Source organism: Argentina silus (genome assembly GCF_951799395.1).
Source record: "Argentina silus genome assembly, chromosome: 11".
NCBI classification, from domain to species: Eukaryota; Metazoa; Chordata; class Actinopteri; order Argentiniformes; family Argentinidae; genus Argentina; species Argentina silus.
In genome coordinates, this window is record NC_139665.1 from 13,283,060 (window position 1) to 13,303,850 (window position 20,791).

At 46.9% G+C, this 20,791-nt stretch overlaps 1 protein-coding gene across 1 annotated transcript in view; it reads right to left on the reverse strand.

Annotated features, from left to right (window-relative positions):
• Positions 1 to 381: 381 nt before the first annotated feature.
• The window catches only part of dhx36 (DEAH (Asp-Glu-Ala-His) box polypeptide 36), a 20,433-nt gene continuing 23 nt past the window's right edge, over positions 382 to 20,791 (reverse strand). Inside the window, exons 1-26 of the mRNA XM_083680472.1 lie at positions 20,195 to 20,791; positions 19,740 to 19,891; positions 19,433 to 19,549; positions 18,769 to 18,958; positions 18,509 to 18,547; positions 18,168 to 18,338; positions 17,887 to 17,966; positions 14,420 to 14,494; positions 13,275 to 13,441; positions 13,024 to 13,105; positions 12,605 to 12,745; positions 12,313 to 12,418; positions 9,965 to 10,052; positions 9,741 to 9,796; positions 9,524 to 9,588; positions 8,834 to 8,977; positions 8,184 to 8,301; positions 6,867 to 6,965; positions 6,533 to 6,706; positions 6,279 to 6,365; positions 5,744 to 5,827; positions 4,928 to 5,027; positions 4,451 to 4,538; positions 3,554 to 3,674; positions 1,683 to 1,835; positions 382 to 1,527 (exon numbers count right to left, since the gene is read on the reverse strand). The exon at positions 20,195 to 20,791 is cut by the window's right edge and continues 23 nt beyond it. Of these exons, the coding sequence (XP_083536598.1) occupies positions 1,294 to 1,527; positions 1,683 to 1,835; positions 3,554 to 3,674; positions 4,451 to 4,538; positions 4,928 to 5,027; positions 5,744 to 5,827; positions 6,279 to 6,365; positions 6,533 to 6,706; positions 6,867 to 6,965; positions 8,184 to 8,301; positions 8,834 to 8,977; positions 9,524 to 9,588; positions 9,741 to 9,796; positions 9,965 to 10,052; positions 12,313 to 12,418; positions 12,605 to 12,745; positions 13,024 to 13,105; positions 13,275 to 13,441; positions 14,420 to 14,494; positions 17,887 to 17,966; positions 18,168 to 18,338; positions 18,509 to 18,547; positions 18,769 to 18,958; positions 19,433 to 19,549; positions 19,740 to 19,891; positions 20,195 to 20,476 (3,213 nt within the window). The 5' untranslated portion in view covers positions 20,477 to 20,791 and the 3' untranslated portion in view covers positions 382 to 1,293. The remainder of the gene's footprint in view (positions 1,528 to 1,682; positions 1,836 to 3,553; positions 3,675 to 4,450; positions 4,539 to 4,927; positions 5,028 to 5,743; positions 5,828 to 6,278; positions 6,366 to 6,532; positions 6,707 to 6,866; positions 6,966 to 8,183; positions 8,302 to 8,833; positions 8,978 to 9,523; positions 9,589 to 9,740; positions 9,797 to 9,964; positions 10,053 to 12,312; positions 12,419 to 12,604; positions 12,746 to 13,023; positions 13,106 to 13,274; positions 13,442 to 14,419; positions 14,495 to 17,886; positions 17,967 to 18,167; positions 18,339 to 18,508; positions 18,548 to 18,768; positions 18,959 to 19,432; positions 19,550 to 19,739; positions 19,892 to 20,194) is intronic.

Genomic DNA, 20,791 nt, shown 5'->3' on the forward strand with positions numbered 1-20,791 from the left:
TACATTGCAGTGAGTGCATACATTTCAGTATATATGGTCCCAGCAGGAATCGAACCCACAACCTAAGCGTTGTTAGCGCCATGCTCTACCAACTGAGCCAGAGGACCACCAATTATTATTATTGGTTACACTTTTACCACCCGGTTCATGAACATCACTGTAGAGAGAGACAGATGCACATCATTTTGTCAAATGTTATCCATATGCAACATCACAAAGACATGCTATTTATTAAGAATTTCAGTTATGTTTCTGGACTGAATAAAACTGATGGTAAATTCACCAAGGCAGTTAAGTTTTAGGAATAATTCCCAAAACCACCTAAAATGTGCACACACACACACACACACACAGTTAAGACAGTAACACACATTTTGCAGTAAGGTGTATTTTAATGGTTCCACCATTAGAGTCGTGTGAACATTACAATAAAACAATTTCAAAGATGTCTGTCAAAAATGAATATATACCAATAAATCAACAAAACAACAGCCAGTAACTTTTTTTGTAATTCTTTTTTTTTTTTGTTTTGTTCTTACAACCAATAGCATACACATACAAAAAAATGAAAAGAAAAAAGAAATCATAGCCATCAAGCCATAATCAACGGTTCAAGTGCTTTCCAGTCAGTCCGTTTATGAAATGGTATTAAAACATTATTGGCTGGTATTTGAGGACTTTGCCAAGGCCTTGTTGCTCTGTCTCTCCACACCTGGACCCCACCGTGGACCCAAAAGGGGATCCCAAAAGCCTGACCCACCCGGCTCTCCTGGACTAGGGCTGGTGACGCCAGAGCTGTATTTCACGATGCAGGATCACCAAGCTAGCCAGCTAACTTTGGTCAACACCTCAAATACAACTGTATAATGTTCTGGTTTATGAGGAAAGCCTGTCGGAAATAATATACTACAAGTACTGTAAGCCGGTCAGTGATACCACTCCCACTCCCTTTTCCAAATATTAATCTTTCCTCCTTTCTTTCTTTATGACCAAGGTAACAGGGCGATGTTTCAGAATGTCTAGCTAGCACAGTCAGCTGACTAACTCCTCCTGGTCCTTTGTTGTGAAGCAGGCCCCGGGTATACCCTGCGGCCCAGTTCTCCATCCTATTCCATGACGTGTCACGGACACTTGTCCACTCGCCTACATCAAATTGAAACCCATAGGTTTCAATCAATTGGTGTAACAGCTTACATGCTTATACCAACCCGAATGTTTTTTAAGTCTGTGTAAGAGGAGTGGACAAGTGGACACTTCAGGGAAAAGTACGGAGGAAAAGAACGTTCTCCGCTCCTAGCAGTCCTCTTCATCGTCGTCGTTTCTGTAACTGTTGTAGTACCGGCCTCCTCCTCTGGGGGCGTACCTGCTAGCGTTAGCGTGGTTAGCGTTAGGCGTCTCCTGGGTAGTGATGAGGTCTATGATGGCTGTGATGACAGCGCAGTCTTTGGATTGGCGGTTGCTCCAGTCCACGGGGGCGGGACTGCGGATCTTCACCTCCAGGAGGGAGTCCAGCTCTTTCTTAAGACTCTACAGCACGAGAGAAAGGAAGGTGTAAGGCCGAGAGAGAGAGGGGGGGGAGAGAGAGACAGAGGAAGAGAGAGAGAGAGAGAGAGAGAAAGAGAGCGCGAGAGAGACAGAGGAAGAGAGAGAGAGTGAGAGAGTGTGTGTGTGTGTGTGTGTACCTTGACGAGATGAGCGATGCGCGCGGGGGACTGGAAGACAATCCACTCGTCTACAGAGATGGTCTCCTGGTCCTGGTCCATCTGGATGGAGATGTCACCCCCGAAGAACAGCAGAGAGAAGGGGGACACCTCCGTACAGTCATACAGGAAGATCTGGGAAGAACACGGAAAGACAGATCATCATCATCATCATCATCATCATCATCAGCACGCACCCACACACCTTGAACCTGCTACTGGTCATATTCAATATGTTTAGACCCTTTACAGTATATATGCCCTAAGAGGCACATTCATATTTGTCTTTTCTATAGGTGCATTCTTGATACATATTTGATGATGTGTGTACAATGTATTTTTGGATATGTGATTAGTATTTTATGAGCATTGCACTTAAACACATTTCCACAACCTTGGATAGCATGGAAATAAAGTACTGAATTGTGACTTTACACTCCGTAACTCACTAAGTAACACCTTGCCTGGCGACTCCCAACCCCCCTTCTGTGCTGCAAGTGACAGCATCCCATTAGAGAGCAAAACGCACTGTGTGTGTGTGTGTGTCAGAAATGTGTGCCTCTGCAGTGTGAATGTCATCGTGCCCCGTCTGTCAACCAATCTCCCTCCCTCCCTCTCTCTGTCTTTCTCTCCCTCCCTCTCTCCCTGTCTTTCTCTCCCTCCCTCTCTCCCTGTCTTTCTCTCCCCCCCCCCCCCTCTCCTTCCCTCCCTCCCTCTCCCTCTCTCTCAGCAGTAACGGTTGAGTGGAGGTGTGAATGTGTTTGAGAGGGAGTCCACTCTAACCTCCTCAGTAACTCACTGACGACGATGAAGGCAGAGACACAGAAGGAAAAGGGATGGAGAGAAAGAGAGAGGGAGACAAAGGTAGATAGTCGCAGACAGCGAGAGGGAGAGAGAGAAAGAAAGGTAAAAGCAGTGGCGAGGAGAGAGAGAAAGGTTGTTTTTTTGTTTTTTGTTAAAGTGAGAAAGCGAGGGATTGCATCAGTTTGATGAATGTGTAAAAGACCGGCGGCAAGTGCGTCAGAGAGGAGACGGAGAGGATTCGGCTTCATCTCTCTCTCTCTCTCTCTCACCCTCCCTCTCTCTCTCTCTCTCACCTTCTCTCTCTCTTTTTCTCTCTATTCATGCCAGCAGCCCTGAGACCCCTAGAGATGCTCTCTCAGTATAATATGCTTGTCTTTTCGCCTTTGTCCTTACAAGCCCCCTCCGTGTAAACAAACACGCACGCACGCACGCTGAAACAGGAAAGCTGTGTTATTAGTACTATTAGTACTAGTGCAATGCTAAGCTACAGAAGAGGTATTTTCATATGTTGACCTATGACGACATACACAGCAGACAACGACGGTGGAATGGTGAGACAAATGTAGACAGACAAAGAGGTAGAGAGAGAGGTGGAGGTGATTTTTTCTGCTACTCATTGCATTCGGTGAGGTTGCGTCGAGAGAAAAGAGGGGAGGAATAGAGGGAGAAGAGAGGGGGGGGGGGGGGGGGAGAGAAGTGGTGAGGGGTGTTTTTCTGCTGATTCCCATTCGGTGAGGTTGCGATTGAGAGAAAAGAGGGAGAAAAAGAGAGAGAGAGAGATGTTTGGCTGCTTTGTCAGTCTCTCCTCAGTTTCACATTGTGTCTGGAGGCTTTGAAGTTCCAGAGCCTTTGAAGAGCACTGTTCATCCAGCACTCATCAAATATTCATCCAGTCTGAAACAAGTGGCACCTGGCCAACCTTTACACACTGTAGACTTTACACCCTCGCCACTCAGCCCGACAGTCTGTCTCTCACTCACACCTAGTGTGTGTGTGTGTGTGTGTGTGTGTGTGTGTGTGTGTGTGTTGGCACCATGCATAGTACTCACACTGCTGGTCCTCATCTTCAGGTGGTAGATGAGCCAGGTGTAGTTGAACTGTGTCTCCTCAGCGTTGACAGACTTGGGGTGGATACACACCTTCCCATCTGCCTTGGTGTACACCCTCACCCTGGAGACGGGAAGGAAACAGGCCTTTATTGGAGTGTGTGTGTACGTGAGAGAGAGAGAGAGAGATATTGTGTGTGTGTGTACGTACATGCATGCTTTGTGTGTGTGTGTGTGTGCGCCCTTATGTACATCCTTTACAGACAGGTGTGATTGTGTTGTCTGGAGCGGAGCTACAATGTAAAGCTCTATGACATTGATTTCTGGGTAGAATTTGGGTCAATATAACATACTTATATTATTTTCTTTTTTTAAATGATCAATACACCGCCTTTCTTGCTCTTATTTGACAAGGCCAATGAGTTATTGACGAGGCCCTCTCAGCCAGTCTCCCATTACGGAGGTGTGTCTCTGGTCTCAGGTGGAAATCAATAGGGACAATTCTCTCTCCAGAGCCTCAGGGCTGTCTCCTTTTCTGAGCTCCAGATCAGATCTGAGGTGGGATCATGTCAGTGTCCGTCTCTCAGCTAAACTGATGGAGGCAAAAGTTAAACTAAAACCTTTTGGGGTTTCAGTTTATCTCTGATTTTAGGGTTGATCTTCTTTGTAGTGATTCCTCCAGGGAGTGTGTGTGCGTGTGCATGTGTTCAAGTTTATTTGTTACGTCTCATACACGAGTGCAGGGAGTAAAATTCTTGGGCTCGATTCCTTGACAATGCAGCATACAATACAAATAATACAAATACGCAGTAGTGCAATGAGTAGTGCAGTGTGTGTGTGGGCGTGTGCGTGTGTGGCCGTGTGTGTGTGCATGTGTGCTACGTGTTCCAGCAGACTCACGGTCTCTTCTTGCTGCCGCTGGGTTTAATCATGGCCACCTTGGGGTAGAGACCTGCCACAATCACCGCCTTTATCAACTTCTCATTCTCTAAGAAGGAGACGGATGGAGGGAGGGAGGGAGGGATGGAGGGGGAGGGAGGGAGGGAGCGAGCGGGAGAAGAAAGGAGCGAGACAGACTGGTTATCTAACTGCAAAAAAAAATAAAAAATCAGAAACATTGGTAGAACGTCAAATATCGACAATCCATGACTAGATTTAAAGGGATAGTTCACTCAAATGATCACATTATTTGGTCCCTTACCCTAAAAGGATTAGTTCAGTTTTAAGGTTCCTATTGACTGGTTGGGAGTGTGGCAAGCAAGTTACAGGTTTTCACCCCTAGCTAACGTGCTTCTACCTCAAATGTCCCCAGGTTTTCCGAACTAGGGAAAGCCTGGTCTCGCCAAGGTTAGAGGTTAGGTTCTTGGGGTCATTTACCTGAGTTTATGTTGGAGGTGGGGTCTCTAGGGTTCTTGCTGCTGACAAAACCGGCTCCCAGCAGGTGCTCAGCGAACTGGCCCTTCATGTTGTGGAGCATCTATAAATTTCATAAACCCCATTTCACATTAGAAAACACTTAACATTTAGAACGAAAAAAAAACAACACAAATGTCAGCTCTTTATTGCGCATTTCTACAGTGCCGTCCGTAATTACTGGGACAAAGATGTTGTGTAACATGTAACATTTACCAGAGTGATGGCAAGAGTAAAGTGTGGAGGGAAAAAAGGGAACTGCCCACGATATTATACAGCAAACCACCTCATCTGTGAAATATGGTGGAGGAGGTGTTATGGCTTGGGCATGTATGGCTGCCACTGGAACAGTGCAGGGGGTCGCAGACTTCAGGCAGTTATTGCATGCAAGGATTGTCGACCAAATACTAAACATGAGTGCATAATTTGGACATTATATGAATCTGAACCAATACTTCTTGGTGCCCTGAAATAGGGGGACTATGTATAATATAAAAAAAAAAAAAAAAAAAAAAAAAAAAGTGTTGTAATTCCTAAATGGTGAAACCAATAATGTAACAAATCCAAATTCAAATCCAATGGAGTGTAGACCCCCAAAAAAGAAAAAATGCTTCACGCAGGTCGCTGTATCTGCAACATTATGAACGTTTTGCCTTACTGAACACAACCCTGTTGTCTGAATACCTAGGATACCCACTGAGGGAGGTTTCATTCAGAGCAGACATCCATCAGCACAGCCGTCGGCTACTGGTGGTTTGATTGGTGGTTTGAGAGACTCACCTGGAGCGTATTGGCGGACAGGAAGTTATCCCAGCAGAATTCCCGCTCAAACTTGTACCCACGGCGCTTGGCCTCCTCCCAGCCCTGAAGGATCAACATAATCATTTACAAACGTGATTAATTGTTTAATGGTGCCCTGCTTCACTTTAAAAAAAAAGAAAATACAAAAATACAAATATAATGTTTAAAAATATGATAAATTGTTATTAATATGGTTAATGCATCGGGATTCATTGTTTAAAAGGTGCCCTGCTTCCCCCCCCCCCCCCAATTTAAAAAAAATAAATAATAATAACAATAATAATGATCAATTATTATTAATAGGGTTAATGCATGTTTTCTGATCGGGCCGGCCCAAAGCATGGGCAAAGTAGGAAGTCGCATACAGGCCCCAAATGCAATTAGTTATTTTTTATTATTTTCAAGTTTGCATGGCCGAACTGATTTATCCAAAAAAAAGGAGAAATGTATAGATATTGCATAGATCAGTGAGAGAAGGCGACCGTTAAACGTTCTAGGGGTGAAGATGTCTTACGAAGAAAGCATTGACGATGGTGAGGTGGTCGCTCTTAGAGTCTCTGGACAGAGTTCTTCTCTTCATGTCCGCCATCTTCTCTTTACCCTGGGAAGGGACGGAGAGAGAGATTGAAGGAGCGATGGAGAGATTAAAAGGAGATAGAGGGAGAGAGAGAAACCAACGATTTCAACTTCTAGCAGTCTTCTGAAGAAATGGATTCTCAGAGATTAGATATTGTGTGTGTGTGTGTGTGTGTGTGTGTGTGCACTAACCATTGGTATAAAGAAGGGGTCTTTAAAGCTGAGGGAGGCAGCGATGGTTAAGACAGGGTCCAGACAGCCCAGTAGAGCTCCAAACAGAATCAGCTTGCCTATGTGGGGCTCAACAGGCAAGCGGGCCAGGTGGAAGCCCAATGGAGTCAGCGCCTCCGACCGGTCCAGAGCATTCTACAAACACACACACACACAGTTTTCTATATGAAGTTCTTTACGTAACACATATCTTGCTTTAAGCTCCTCCCCCCTCTCCCCTTTACTTCTATCTTCACCCTCTCCCACACCCTCTTCCTTTCATATTCTCCTCCTCCTCCTCCTCCTCCTCTCTCACCAGGTCCATGAGGTGTGTGATGGCCAGAGTGACAGCTTGTTCCGTGGGCGGGTCCGGAGCTTTACTCAGGAACTCAGCGATTGGTCCCAACTTCAGTATCTGTCCAATAGAACACATCTTAGCTTAGCATATTCGCTTCATCTATCCACAATGCTTTTGGAGCCCTGAACGAGGGGGAGTATGTTTAAAAAATGTACTTCCTAAACGTTGAAGTAAAGCTGAGAATCTCTACTTTGACCCCATAGTAATTGTTTGATTTCAAATCCAAACTGTTGGAGTATAGAGCTAAAAGACGACAAAATGCTTCCTATTTCCAATACTTATGGTAATACCTATATATCTATATATAAGTACAAGGATACCATTTAGAACCATGGTCATTACATTGCTTTATTCTTGGTATAGAAATAAGATAAATAAACAGTACAGGAAATACAACACATATGTGTGTGTGTATGTTTGTATGTATGTATGTATGTAGATAGATAGATAGATAGATAGATAGATAGATAAACAGTACAGAAAATACAATACATGTGTGTGAGAGAGAGAGAAAGGGAGGGAGAGAGAGGAAGAGAGAGAGAGCTACAGCTACATAAATGACACAGAATAACATACGTGCACAACCAAAGAGAGGACTAAGTAAACAGTACTGTTCCTGGCTTAATACAATAGTTGATACAATGTCACCGTGCCTCTGCCGCTGACTGTTAATAGGTACATTAGCACATAGCTAGCAGCTAGGGTCACGTTGTTGACAGCCTTCCTCCCTCTAAAAGGGTTGATTATTGCATTAGCCAGCTCCCTCTCTCTCACCCACGAACTACCACTCTGATTAACACACACTACACACACACACACACCCATTATGTATGTGTGTGTGTGCGTGTGTGTCAATGTCTGTTTGCCGTGTGTGTGTGTGTGTGTGTGTGACTACTGAGACTACTTTGGCTTTATGTTCCATTAGAACAGCAATAGGATGTGTGAGAGAGAGGGAGGGAGGGTGTGTGTGTGTGTGTGTGTGTGTGTGTCTGTGTGAAACAGAAAGAAGGTGTGTGTGGGAAAGACAGAAACAGAGGCAAAGAAGGCGAGGTCATGTTAGTGCTGCTGAGGGAGCCTGAGTCACCGGTGATGACCCCGTAGGCTGAATTAGGTGAAGAAAGCAGCAAGTCAGTCCTTAATCATTTGTATTTATTTTTTTTAAATCTGGAAAATACACGCTACCAGCTTCTGTACCTGTTACAAAACACTGCTACTCTCACCCCCCCCCCAGCACACACACACAGACACACACACAGACACACACACACTCTCTACCTTGATCTGCAGACAAAGCTCTTCCAGTGGTGTGCGCATGATCTCAGGAAGCTGGTAGGCATCCAGGAGACTTGCTCTTAGCCCATTGTACAGGTGGTAACATTTCCCCGGACATACCCTGCCAACACACACAACACAACACACACACACACACAGAGTGAGTTGATGCCAACCCAATACTAGACCGCAGCCACATTTTAGCTGTCGGTTCTGCCTGCATTAATTGGGCCTTGGCTCTCAGCACGCTGTTCACACAGCAGACAGATCTGGGGGAGCATACAGAGAGAGGGGGAGGAAACCAAGACCCACTTATCCACACACTAACAGATGGGAGGGAGGGAGGGAGAGAGGAAGGGAGGGAGGGAGGGAGAGAGGGAGGGAGGGAGGGAGAGAGGGGATAGAGAGGGAGGGAGGGAGGGAGAGAGGGGATAGGGAGGGAGAGAGGGAGGGATGGAGGGAGGGAGAGAGGGGATAGGGAGGGAGAGAGGGAGGGATGGAGGGAGGGAGAGAGGGGATAGGGAGGGAGAGTATTTGCAATTTAGTTTAATACACACACAAAAATGTGCACACACACACGTACATAAAAATACAAATATGGGCGCACACACACACACACACACACACACACACACACACACACACACACAGACCTGCCGGCGCGGCCTCTCCTCTGCTTGGCGTTGGCCAGGCTGACCCACTCTGCTGTCATGGTGCTGATGTTGTTGTTGGTGTCAAAGTGAGTCTCCTTGATCTTCCCCCCGTCAATCACAAACACCACGTCATCTATGGTAATACTGAGAGAGAGGGAGACGGAGGGAGGGGGGGGAGGGAGGGAGGGAGGGGGGGAGGGGGGGGGGAGGCGAGAGAGAAGCAAGGTCAAACTTTATTAAATGGTCAAATTCCAAGCCACTTTGAATGTTGAAGCTATACTTTAAAAACACAAGCGCACACACACACACACACAGATGTATTAATAAATACAGCACTTTGAAAAGTTTGGCATCGACTATATTTAGAGAGTTTACTAGTGAGGTCAGTTGAGCACATCATTTGCTCAGTGAGTGTGTGTTTGTGTGTTTGCGGTTCTGTGAATCCATTAACAGACACCCTGTCACTGCAGCGATGACTTACCTGAGCCAATGACAACGTATGTTAACTGCTCAGGCACAGTATGCTAATTAGTCCCAAAAATCGCACACACCTGTCACTCACTCACACACATTTTTTCAACATGGATTTTTAAGCTTTCTGAGAGTCAGGCGGTGTGGAGACACATGGCTGCTCCCCCCCACACACACTTACACACACACTTACACACACACTTACACACACACACACACCTGGTCTCTGCAATATTAGTGGCGATCACAATCTTCCTCACTCCTGGAGGTGGCCTCTTAAACACCTGAATGGGAGAGTAGAGAGAACACACTGTCACTATCACTGAGATATGAATGTTCACCTGTACTGGATGGAGGGAGGGAGAGAGAGAGAGGGTGAGACAGGGAGTGAGTGAGACAGGGAGAGAGAGAGAGAGAGAGGCCAGGCCATGCTCACCGAGGTCTGGGTGACAGTGGGCATGAGGGAGTGCAGAGGGATGATGATGAACCGATCTGCAACAACAACATCATCATCATCATCATCAACAACAACAACAACATGTCACCAAGGGTCAGATATTCAACTCTTAAAAGACACCTAGAACGTAACATTATGGATATTTACACAGGTAGTAATTGTCGTGTGTGTGTGTGTGTGTGTGTGTGTGTGTGTGTGTGTACCTGATTTAAACATCTGCTGGGCCATGAGGAGGTCGTTGAGACCGCTGATGTTGTCCCACCCCGGCAGGAAGACCAGAATAGCTCCTTCCTGTAACCCCAGACACACGACAGCGTTATGAACACACATTTTTTTCTTCTATTTTTTCTCTCTCTCTCCTGACTACCCAACATGCTCGCTGGCTACACCGTTTGTCAAATTAGATAATTAGTCGAAAGAAGCACTTCTCTTTCAGTGTTGGAGGGAAAAATAAGTCATTAGAGGTGCCAAAAAAACGATTAGTCAGCTAACGGCCTGGGCTGACGTCTTTTAGGGGTTTGTGCTGCATACACACTTCTCCAAATGCAGAAAACAGGACACACAGACACTGCTTAGGAGGTTTCATGTCGAATAGTGTTAGAGTTAGGGTTAGCTTTAATACTGCCTAAAGGACATTACTCTGGGGAAGGGGTCTAGGAGCTGAACAGAAAAGGTCTGTACCATTATTTTCACCTCATGAATAGGATCTCACTTCATTTAAGTGTTAAATGAGTGGAGATAGAGTTGCTTCAGGGCCCTGAGCTCCACATGCTCTTTAATTAAGGCTAATTATTCCCAACTCCCCACCACCAACTCCCGCAAGGGGACCTGTGTGACGCAGGTATTATCCAGAGAAACACGCATGGATGCACAGAGATAAACACACGCACGCACGCACGCACAATCACACACACACACACACACACTCGGTGGAAGACCGAGTTGAGAAGTGATTAAAAACTAGCAAAATATCTAATTAACAGATGGGGGGAAATAATTAATTTAATCACACACACACACGCACACGCACGCACACGCACACGCACACGCACACGCACGCACACGCACACGCATTGCAGACGTTAATTAGGCCCTTCCATGTCATCCCCATGGGTGTATAATCACAGACGCAAGCATCTTAATTAACCAATCACCACGGTCAGAGCCCTGACAGGCGGCTCATAGCCCCGGCTCAGTGGGCTGTCACAGCCAATCAGCCGCTTCCTACTCTCGTCGCTCTGACAATGTTACAGCGAATCAGCCGCCTGGCTCGCCCTGCAGGCCACGGTAGCTGCCGGAGATATAAGAGGGCTAATTTCCGTCCGGCTCTGTTGCTGACAGAAGCCCTTACCACTCACACTCAGACACAGACACAGACACAGAGACACACACAGACTCACACAGACACAGAGACACTCACAGATATAGACACAGACACAGAGACACACAGACACAGAGACACACACACTCACAGACACAGACACACACACAGACACAAACACACACACACACACACACACACACACACACACAGGGAATTGCCCCCTCCCCCATCTCAAACACTTTCTTGTCTTCTCCTCTCCTCTCCTCCCCTCCTCTGTGTATTGTGTCCTATTATCAGAATGAGAATGTTCTGGAAGGAGTGCAGTACTGGACAGTACTGAACTGAACCCCACTGTGTGTCTCAGCTGAGCTCTGTCATATCTTGGCCTTGGGCATCGTGTAGCTCACCACCAGGGATGGAGGAATGGTTGAGACACACACTGGGTAGACACACGCACATTGCACATTGTATAACATTTTGTATTAAGCCAGGAATAGTACTATCAACTTAGTTCTTCTCTCTTTCTCTCTCTCTCTCCCTGTCTCTCTCTCCCTGTTTCTCTCTCTCCCTGTCTCACCCTCACCCTCCCTCCAATTCCAGCCTAGACTATGTGAAGCCACTCAGCCCAGGCTATTACTTGACCTAGATGCATTCTAAAGCCTGTCGCCACAACCCTTTGCTGGAGGACTCTACCCATGGGGGAGCCCCGGAGCCAGGGGGGGGGGGACGGGGGGGGGGGGGGAGAGACGAGCACTCATCGCTGCCTGTGGCGAAACGGATCCAGGTTGAGGAGGTTTGAAGGGTTTGCCCTAAGTCCAGGGGTGGACCCGCTAGCTGCACCCGTAGCCCTGGACATGGCCATGCGGTGGACCCGGGGGGAGACGGAGCACACGTGCCACTGCTCAGAACGGAGTGAAGCAATGCAGCAATGCAGCAATGCAGCTTCCCTAAGACGGCGGAAGATAGCTAGCGGGGCGTTCACGACGAGCGGAAACTCAAAAAAAGCGTAAGTTATTTGCCTAGAGCTTCTTATTGGTTGATTCGGATGCTCTCCAAGTGGGAAACTTGGGTATCATCTTTTTACAACCGGTTTCTAAGTCGTGACATTTTCCCCAGTTCCGAGATGCCATGAACACACCATCAGTCCTCAGCACCCAAATGGCAGATCGGTAGGGCTCAACTCCAGGCCAGTTGCACAGTAAACCATGGTTAGAGGGTGAAACTCACCTCATCGCTGAGCACGATATGGCGAATCAGGTTCACGATCAGGTCCAGGTCGATCTTGTCATCGTCGTCCATCATCTCCAGTACATCAATGGTGCCGTCAGCATACCTGCCAATCAGATACGGACAGACGCAAGGAGTAACCAATCAGATACGGACAGACGCAAGGAGTAACCAATCAGATACGGACAGACGCAAAGAACAACCAATCAGATATACACACACACACACACACACACACACACACACACACACACAACCAATCAGAGGAAGAGTAACCAACTGCAGCCCTCACCTGTCCCTCAGCGTGCGTGCGTAGCAGGGCCAGCTCTCCTTGTACTCCGCCTCTTTCTGTTCTTTCTCAGGACGGGAGTTTTGGCCCTGCATGAAGCCTCGCTTCCACCTGGGCCTGCGGTCCTGCATTTGAGGACGGTACCTGGCAACCCCAACACAGCCTCTTGTTAATATCTGTCAACCCCAGCACAAGCTTCTGTTCCTACCTGGCAACCCCAGGCACAACCTCCTGTTCCTACCTGGCAACCCCGACACAACCTCCTGTTCCTACCTGGCAACCCCGACACAACCTCCTGTTCCTACCTGGCAACCCCGACACACAAGTATTTTATATCCGTACAATGACAATAAACTAAACTAAAACAAAACGATTAAATTGTTATTTGTATAAATCCCTGGAGCTGAGCCATGACAGCTGACCTGGTCATCTCCAACACATCCTCCAGTAAAAACTCCTGGACTGGGAAGGTCATCCCCGGAATGTGGATCATAGGACAGTTGTCTGTGGGAGGGAGGGAGGAGGGGGAGGAGGGAGGGACGACAACGATGACAGATAAAACATATTATATCAGTTACACCTACCTACTGCTATCACACATTCACTGTGACTGCGTACAATTCAACTAATCATTCATTCGGTGTTGTAGTAGTTTTAGTCGTTCCATCCGTACCAAAGTATTTGGAGAACTTCTCTGCGTTGAGCGTGGCGCTCATCAGGATGACCTTGAGGTCCTGGCGGAGTTTGAGCAGGTCCTTGACGATGATCAGGAGGACGTCCGAGTGCAGAGTCCTCTCGTGGATCTCATCTAGAACCAGGTGGCTGACACTGGACAGCAGTCTGGGAGGACAGAGAGAGGGAGGGGGAACGGTCAGGGAAGGGTGTGTGTGTGTGTGTGTGTGTGTGTGTGTGTGTGTGTGTGTGTGTGTGTGTGTGTGTGTGTGTGTGTGTGTGTGTGTGTGCGCGCGCAAGGGTGTGTTTGTTTGCGCGTGCAAGGCTGTGTGTGTGTGAAGGCACAGTGAGAGAACAAGTACAGTGACTATGGTAGCCTAGAAACCAGCTGTAAGCCATTGTCTTTTGGATTCACTGTAAAATTTATGTCAAGGCCATTATGAGATAAAACAAACAGGAAAACAAAAGGAGCCTGCATATGTTGCTGGTCTCTGTGGGTGTGCTTCAAACGCCCTCTAAAGCTAGGGATGCGTCAACAGAGGTGGGTGGGGGTGGGGGGGTGCGTGTGTCTTGGCTCCCCCTGTGAAGCTGATACTAATCATACTTACTCCTACTCCTGGGACTAGCGTGCAGCCAAACATCAATATGAGAGAGAGAGAGAGACAGAGAGAGAGAGATAGAGAGACACAGAGAGAGAGAGAGAGAGAGACAGATACAGAGACAGAGAGAGAGAGAGAGACAGAGAGAGAGAGAGACAGACAGAGAAACAGAGACAGACAGAGAGAGAGACAGAGACAGAGAGAGAGACAGAGACAGAGAGAGAGACAGAGAGAGAGAGAGAGAGAGAGAGAGACAGAGAGAGAGACAGAGAGAGAGTTGGAAGAAAAGGGGGAGAAGCAACGTAAAGCAGAGAGAGCAGAGGAGGGCAAAGAAAAGTCAGAAAAGAGTGCAAAAGAGCAAAGGAATGACAGGGTGGAAAAGAGAAGAGAGGCAATGGCAGGAATGAGAGGAGAGGAGAAGAGGAGAGGAGAGGAGAAGAAAACAGAAGAGGAAATAGAAGAGCCGAGAAAGAGAAAAGAGGAGAGAGTAGAGAGAGAGGAAAAGGAGGAGGATGATGATGATGATGAAGAAGAGGGAGACACTCACGGATCTGAGCGCAGCCACTGTAGAATAATTCCTGTTGTACAGTAGAGCACCGAACCTTGTTTCCGTGGTAACCGACTAAGAGGAGGGGGGGTGCAGGGATGGAGGGAGAGAAGAGAACAGAAGAAAAAAAAGAGAGAATTTAATACAAATAATTATTCCACTTCATCCTGGTTTAATATAAAAGGTCGTCTCCTCATTCACTCCATCTACTATTACAGGTCGTGGCCAAGAAGGGGAAACTATTATGCAAAGTCACTCTGAAGCCATTTGGAATAAAATAGTTGATTGAAGTTGAATGGAACGAGGGGAAAAGGCCCGATCTTATTCGCCTACTTCTGATATTTTCTTACGGCTCCTTGGCTTGGTGAGATAAAGCTGCTCGTGGAAATGGGAAAAAAAGCATTTATAGCTTGTTCAACACTTCTCAGCACACCAGGGGAGGCTGGTGGAGGTAGAAATCGGAGGACGGGCTCATTGCAATGCATGGAATGGATTAAGGAATGGGATCAAACACGTCCTCCGATTTCTACCTCCACCAGCCTCCCCTGCAGCACAGAGTCGAGACAGTGTCTTCAGTAAGTATTCACCCCCTGGACTTTTTCCACATTTTGTTACAACCTGATTATAAAATAGATTTAATTGATTTTTTTTGTCACTGATCGATACAAAATACCCCATAATGTCAAAGTGAACTTTCTTTTTTTTTTTTTTTTTTGTTATGTTTTACTAATTAATTAAAAATGAAAAGCTGAAATGTCACGTCAATAAGTATTCACCCCCTTTGCTATGACACTCCTAAATGGATTGATTAGTTCAAATGCATAAATATCACTCAATGAGTTGAATTGAGTCCATCGGTGAGAAAAACAACAACTATTAAATCAATTAAGTCAGGTTATGACACAACAAAATGTGGAAAATGTCCAGGGGGGTGAATACTTACTGAAGGCACTGCAGTCCACACAAACAAACACACACTCACACATATGACACGACTAATATCTACTTTCCAGGATGGTGTGTACACCACTATGACTAAGCTTGGAGATGTGTGTGTGTGTGTGTGTGTCCGTCATTTGTGTGTGTGTGTGTGTGTGTATCTGGTCTGTGTGTGTGTCTGTCGTTTGTGTGTGTGTGTCTGCTCTGTGTGTGTGTCTGTCATTTGTGTGTCGTGTGTGTGTAGCCCTGATCACATTAACTTCTCTCTGAGCCCCATAGAGGTATGATTACCCAGTCCGTCACCTTTCCTCTCTTTCAACCCTCCTTTTTCTCTTTTCTTCTAGTCCCTTCACCCTCTCTTCCAGAAATTTCTTCTCTCTGCTGCCATGACATCAAATTTTCTCTGAATCTATCTTCCCACTGTCTCCATCTCTCTTTTCTCCTCCTCTCTCTATCCATCTGTCTGGCCTTGTTTGTCACCCTCCATGTCACCCTCCTCTCTCCCCAGGTCTCTGATCACTCTCCTCCACTGAACCTTTCTCACCTTCGCAATTCAATCATCGAGCACTTTATCCTTTTCTGGCTTCTCCCCCTAAACCTGCTCACCACTCCATCTCACTGTACTCTCTCCCGCGGACACAGACACGCACGCACACGCACGCACACACGCACGCACACACGCACACACACACGCACACACAGGAGCAGCAGCAGCAATTATCCCAGGTCAGTAGAAATCAATAGTCACCTAATCAAAGAGGAATTTAAACCACATCATTTGAAGCTCACAAGCTTAAGGAAGGCCAGCTTACACACACTCTCTTCTTGTTGACCCCAGAAAAGAGATTTGAGAAACAGAGAGCGAGAGAAAGAGAGAGGAGAGGGAAAGGGAGAGACCGGCGGACGATTCTCATCTCAGCTACTATGTGGGTATTTTGGTCCCTTTCAGTGAACTTTTGGTTTGTCCAAAACTGTTCTTTTTGCATTCACACTGCCCTCCTGTTTGAATAAGAACTTCATTTGTTTTCTTGCTGGAGGAGAGAGAGAGAGAGACAGAGCGAGAGAGAGAGACAGAGAGAGAGCGAGAGAGACAGAGAAACAGAGTCAGAGACAGAGCGAGAGAGAGACAGAGAGAGACAGAGAGAGAGAAAGAGACAGAGAAATAGAGACAGAGACAGAGACAGAGACAGACAGACAGACACTGAAACTACACCAGTACTGAGACCAGAGTCATTGTTCCCTTAACACAGCTGTCAGTGTGCTGCAGCGAGATCGTGACAGGGCGCCACAACCGTTCATCTGAAACAAAGGAGCCTATATTTCATAACAGGAGGTTATATGAAAATAGTCTCGGCTAAACTTCCTAACGGGAGGCTATGTTCTTGCAACCTCAACAAGAAATCTATGGTCCTCTATGGCTCAGTTGGTAGCGCATGGCGCTAACAACACTTAGGTTGTGGGTTTGATTCCCACTGGGACCATATATACTGAAATGTATGCACTCACTGCAATGTAAGTCGCTTTGGATAAAAGCGTCAGCTAAATGGCATGTTATTATATTATTAAATCTACAGTTTCAATTATTTGAAGTAGCCTATACCTGCATGCCATCAACAATTGTATCAACATTGTTTTTTAGTGGTTGTTTAAAATATGATGCCGAACCTTTTAACATGTGATCCGGGTGATTTTTGCTATTTTCTTACTTACGTTATAGGATGATTACGATCATTTGGGAATTTCTGTTTGATATTATGTGCTTACTTCTGTGCGTCTATGCCTCTGCAACACTCCTGCTGCCCACGAAAATAGAATTCAAGTGTAAAAATACGCTGCATGAAGCGAGCCTCGCTTCACAGATGGGCTGCTTTTCCCAGCGCCTGTCTCGCTGATCACAGTGATTTGATTATCTGCGGCTCAGAGACGTTATGGTGTCATGACGGCAGTGGTGTAGCTTAGCCGTATCAGAGAGGGGGAGAGGGAGAAAGAAAAAGAGAGACAGAGAGATGATGAGAGAGAACAAAAGATGACCCTGCCAATTATCTGACACACTAGTGACTTTAAGCACAAGCAACCTCCCCCACACACACACACCCACACACACACCCACACACACAAACTTTCTCCTTTGTTGCCCTCCCTCTCTCCCACACATTGCAGAAGCACAGAGGGGAAGAAACAATCTGTTTCCTTGGATGAATATGCTTGGAGGGTTCGCAAAGCCCACACAGCCTGCCTGACAAACTGCCTCCCACACACACACACACACACACACACACACACACACACACACACACACACACACACACACACACACACACACAGCTGCTGTGTGCTGTTGTTCCACTCTGAGGTGAGAGGCGGATGGAGCGATACAACTAATCCCTTAAAGGTTGCTGTGTACTGTATGCATGCATGCGTGTGTGTGTGTGTGTGTGTGTGTGTGTGTGTGTGGGTATAAACAAACTGAGGGTAGTAATTAACTTGTGTACATGGGTGGGTTAGTGCCTTCATGGTGGTGACCTCACCTCTGCAGGCGGATCTGGTAGCCACAGGAGTTCCCCTCTCCGACACACTCTGCTCTCTCCGCTGCCACCCGCTCAGCCACCTGCAAACACACACACACACACACACACACACACACATTACTTTCCATAAACAACAAGCACTCACCTACGCACATATGGGAGAGGTACTGACAAGCACACACACACACAGCGGGGAGAGAACACATCTGAAACTGGTAATCAAACGCACATGCATACACACACACACACACACACACGTTCAGTTCAGACCCCATACGTACGGATATGGCGCTGATTCGTCGGGGCTGTGTGCAGACCACCCTGCACACTGAGCCCATGCCTTGGTCGATGTAGTCGTCCAGGATGAACTGGGTCACCTGGGTGGTCTTACCACATCCGGTCTCCCCACTCACCACCAGGACTCGGTTAGACGCTATCAACTCAACCAGCTCCTGGGGGGGGAGACCCACAGAGGTAGAGGGGAGAGGTAGAAGGACAGAAGGGTGAGTTAAAATGCCTCAGAGAAGAGATAATGAGACAGAGCATTCCCCCCTTGTCTCTGGTAACAACGCGGCTATGCGTAACAGACACCACCCCCAGCACTAGGATACACTATTATTACCTCTTTCTTTCCATATGAAGGAAGTTTTTCCCGGAATTTCTGCAAAACAAAGAAGAACGATATAATCAAGAAAGTTCCAAAAATGTATTTGAATTGATTGTTTAGGTCCAAACAAACTTTATGACTGATAAACTGATATGGTCCAGCTGGGACCATACATACTGAAAAATGTATGCACTCACAGCAATGTAAGTCGCTTTGGATAAACAACATAAATGACTAATTAAATATAAACAACAGCATATAAACAACATTCTCACCAGCATGTCCAGGTATTTGGAATCTGCCCTCTTCCTCTCAAGGTCTCTCTTCAACTGCTGGTCAAGAGCACTTTCCCTGACCACCTCCTGAAAGAGGTACTCGCAATCCTTCTCCCTCCTCGGAACCCTCTCCTCCGTCTCACCCCTCTGGTCTTTGGGTTCAGCTGCGGGGACAGTTGGTGAGAACCAGCTGAAAGAAAGAAGGGTCAAAGAGTTGTGAGTTATCATACCAAGTAAGCATGAATGGAGAATCTGTGATGGAAAACCTTCATCCTCTGGTCCTTCATCCTCCTCTGGCTCAGTTGGTAGAACATGGCGCTAACAACGCTTAGGTTGTGGCTTCAATTCCTGCTGGGACCATATATACTGAAACATTTATGCCCTCACTGCAATGTAAGCCGCTTTGGATAAAAGCATCAGCTAAATGGCATATATTATCATCCATTGGCCATTAAAGCTCTACAGATGTTGACATATGGTCTGTATTTAAATGTATAAAACCATAAGGTGTGCTTGATTTAACATGTCAGGCACAACCGGAGCGATGGAATAGTCCCAGAGGTGCAAATGTCGCACAAGTCTCAAACCTGCGTCCAAGCACACCTCATTTTGCCCTTAGGTCTGCCAGGCAGACGGGTAGCTCACGTGAGGTAAGTGAGATTACCGTTGTGATCTGAGTGGCGGATTCTGTACAGTGACCTCCTCCTCCTTCTCCTCCTCCTTCTCTTGTTTAACATTAATTTTCCGGAGGTCTGGCGGCGGCTCGTCTCCATCAAAGTAACTGAAGAGCAAGAGGTAGATAGATGAACAAATTAATTAATTAATGCACACAGCACTTCTCTGAGTAGAGACAGCCGTACAGCTAACAGGTCAGTCCATTGCATTAGGCCTAACCAGACAAGCACAATACAGCTTAGCTCGGCTCAGCATAGCTTTGTTGGCAGCTGGATGCTTCTAGAAGATGTCCTCACCAGTGTTTGGCCTTATCTGGCTGAGGTGAACGCCAGTTCTCAGACGTGGAGGGGCCATCCCTCCCTGGGCCGGACGCCTCTCCTTTCTGCACAGTGTTCAGGAGCTTGGTGATATGTTGCTCTCTGGACTCGTCCATCTGAACCACTGCCCTCTGCAGAGAGGCGTGAAATCATCTGCGTTAGCTAGTACCACAGTGCGCCTAACACATGCATCTAAGTCAGATAAACCAGCTGTTGTTCCATGAGTGTTGGCATAACACAAGGGGACTAGGCTAAAGCAAAAACAGTTAGCTAGCTTAGCAGGCTATGTCCTACAGGCAGTCAATCTCAAAGCAAGACAACTTGAGCTGGCAAATGTGAAAAATAACAAACAAGGCATTAGTTAATGGATGGTAGAGTTGACAACGCAAACACAGCCACATAGCTTGCTCGCTGGTGATACAGCTAGTACTTACCGATGTTCTCTCTTGCTCTTTCCTCTTTATGCCTCCCCATTTAGCGTACCACAGACCGATCTCTCGGCCCTTCAGGTGCGGGGGAGGACGACCCCTGCCTCCGCCGCCTCCGCCACCTCGACCCCCCCGGTCCTCCCGCGATTCCCATTCTGAGCTTCGCGAGTGTCCCGGTCCCCTGTCGCTCGACCCGGCTCCCCGGTCCCACCTCTCTCGGTTCCCATCCCCATATCCTCGACCTCCTCCTCTTCGGCCTCTTCTGTTACCGTAACCACCATGACTCATAGCGGGAGGCTAACGTTAATACGAAAATGTGCACAATGATGTCTGTAATCCAATCAATTTAGATATCAAGGTAATGATATCGGGACTAGCTCTACTTTGCCTTCCTCGTATGCTTTGGCTTGTTGGCTTGACTTGAATACGCCAGCTAGGTAACTAGCTAGCTAGCCAGTGATGGATTTCGTGTCACTAGCTAAATAATAAACTGTACATACGCCAACATTTTCATCAAGAAATCCGTGATACGTGTGTGGTGCAGTGCGAATAAAAGAAGCTGTATTGCAAAATTGAAGATAGCACAATTGCTATTATTTGTTG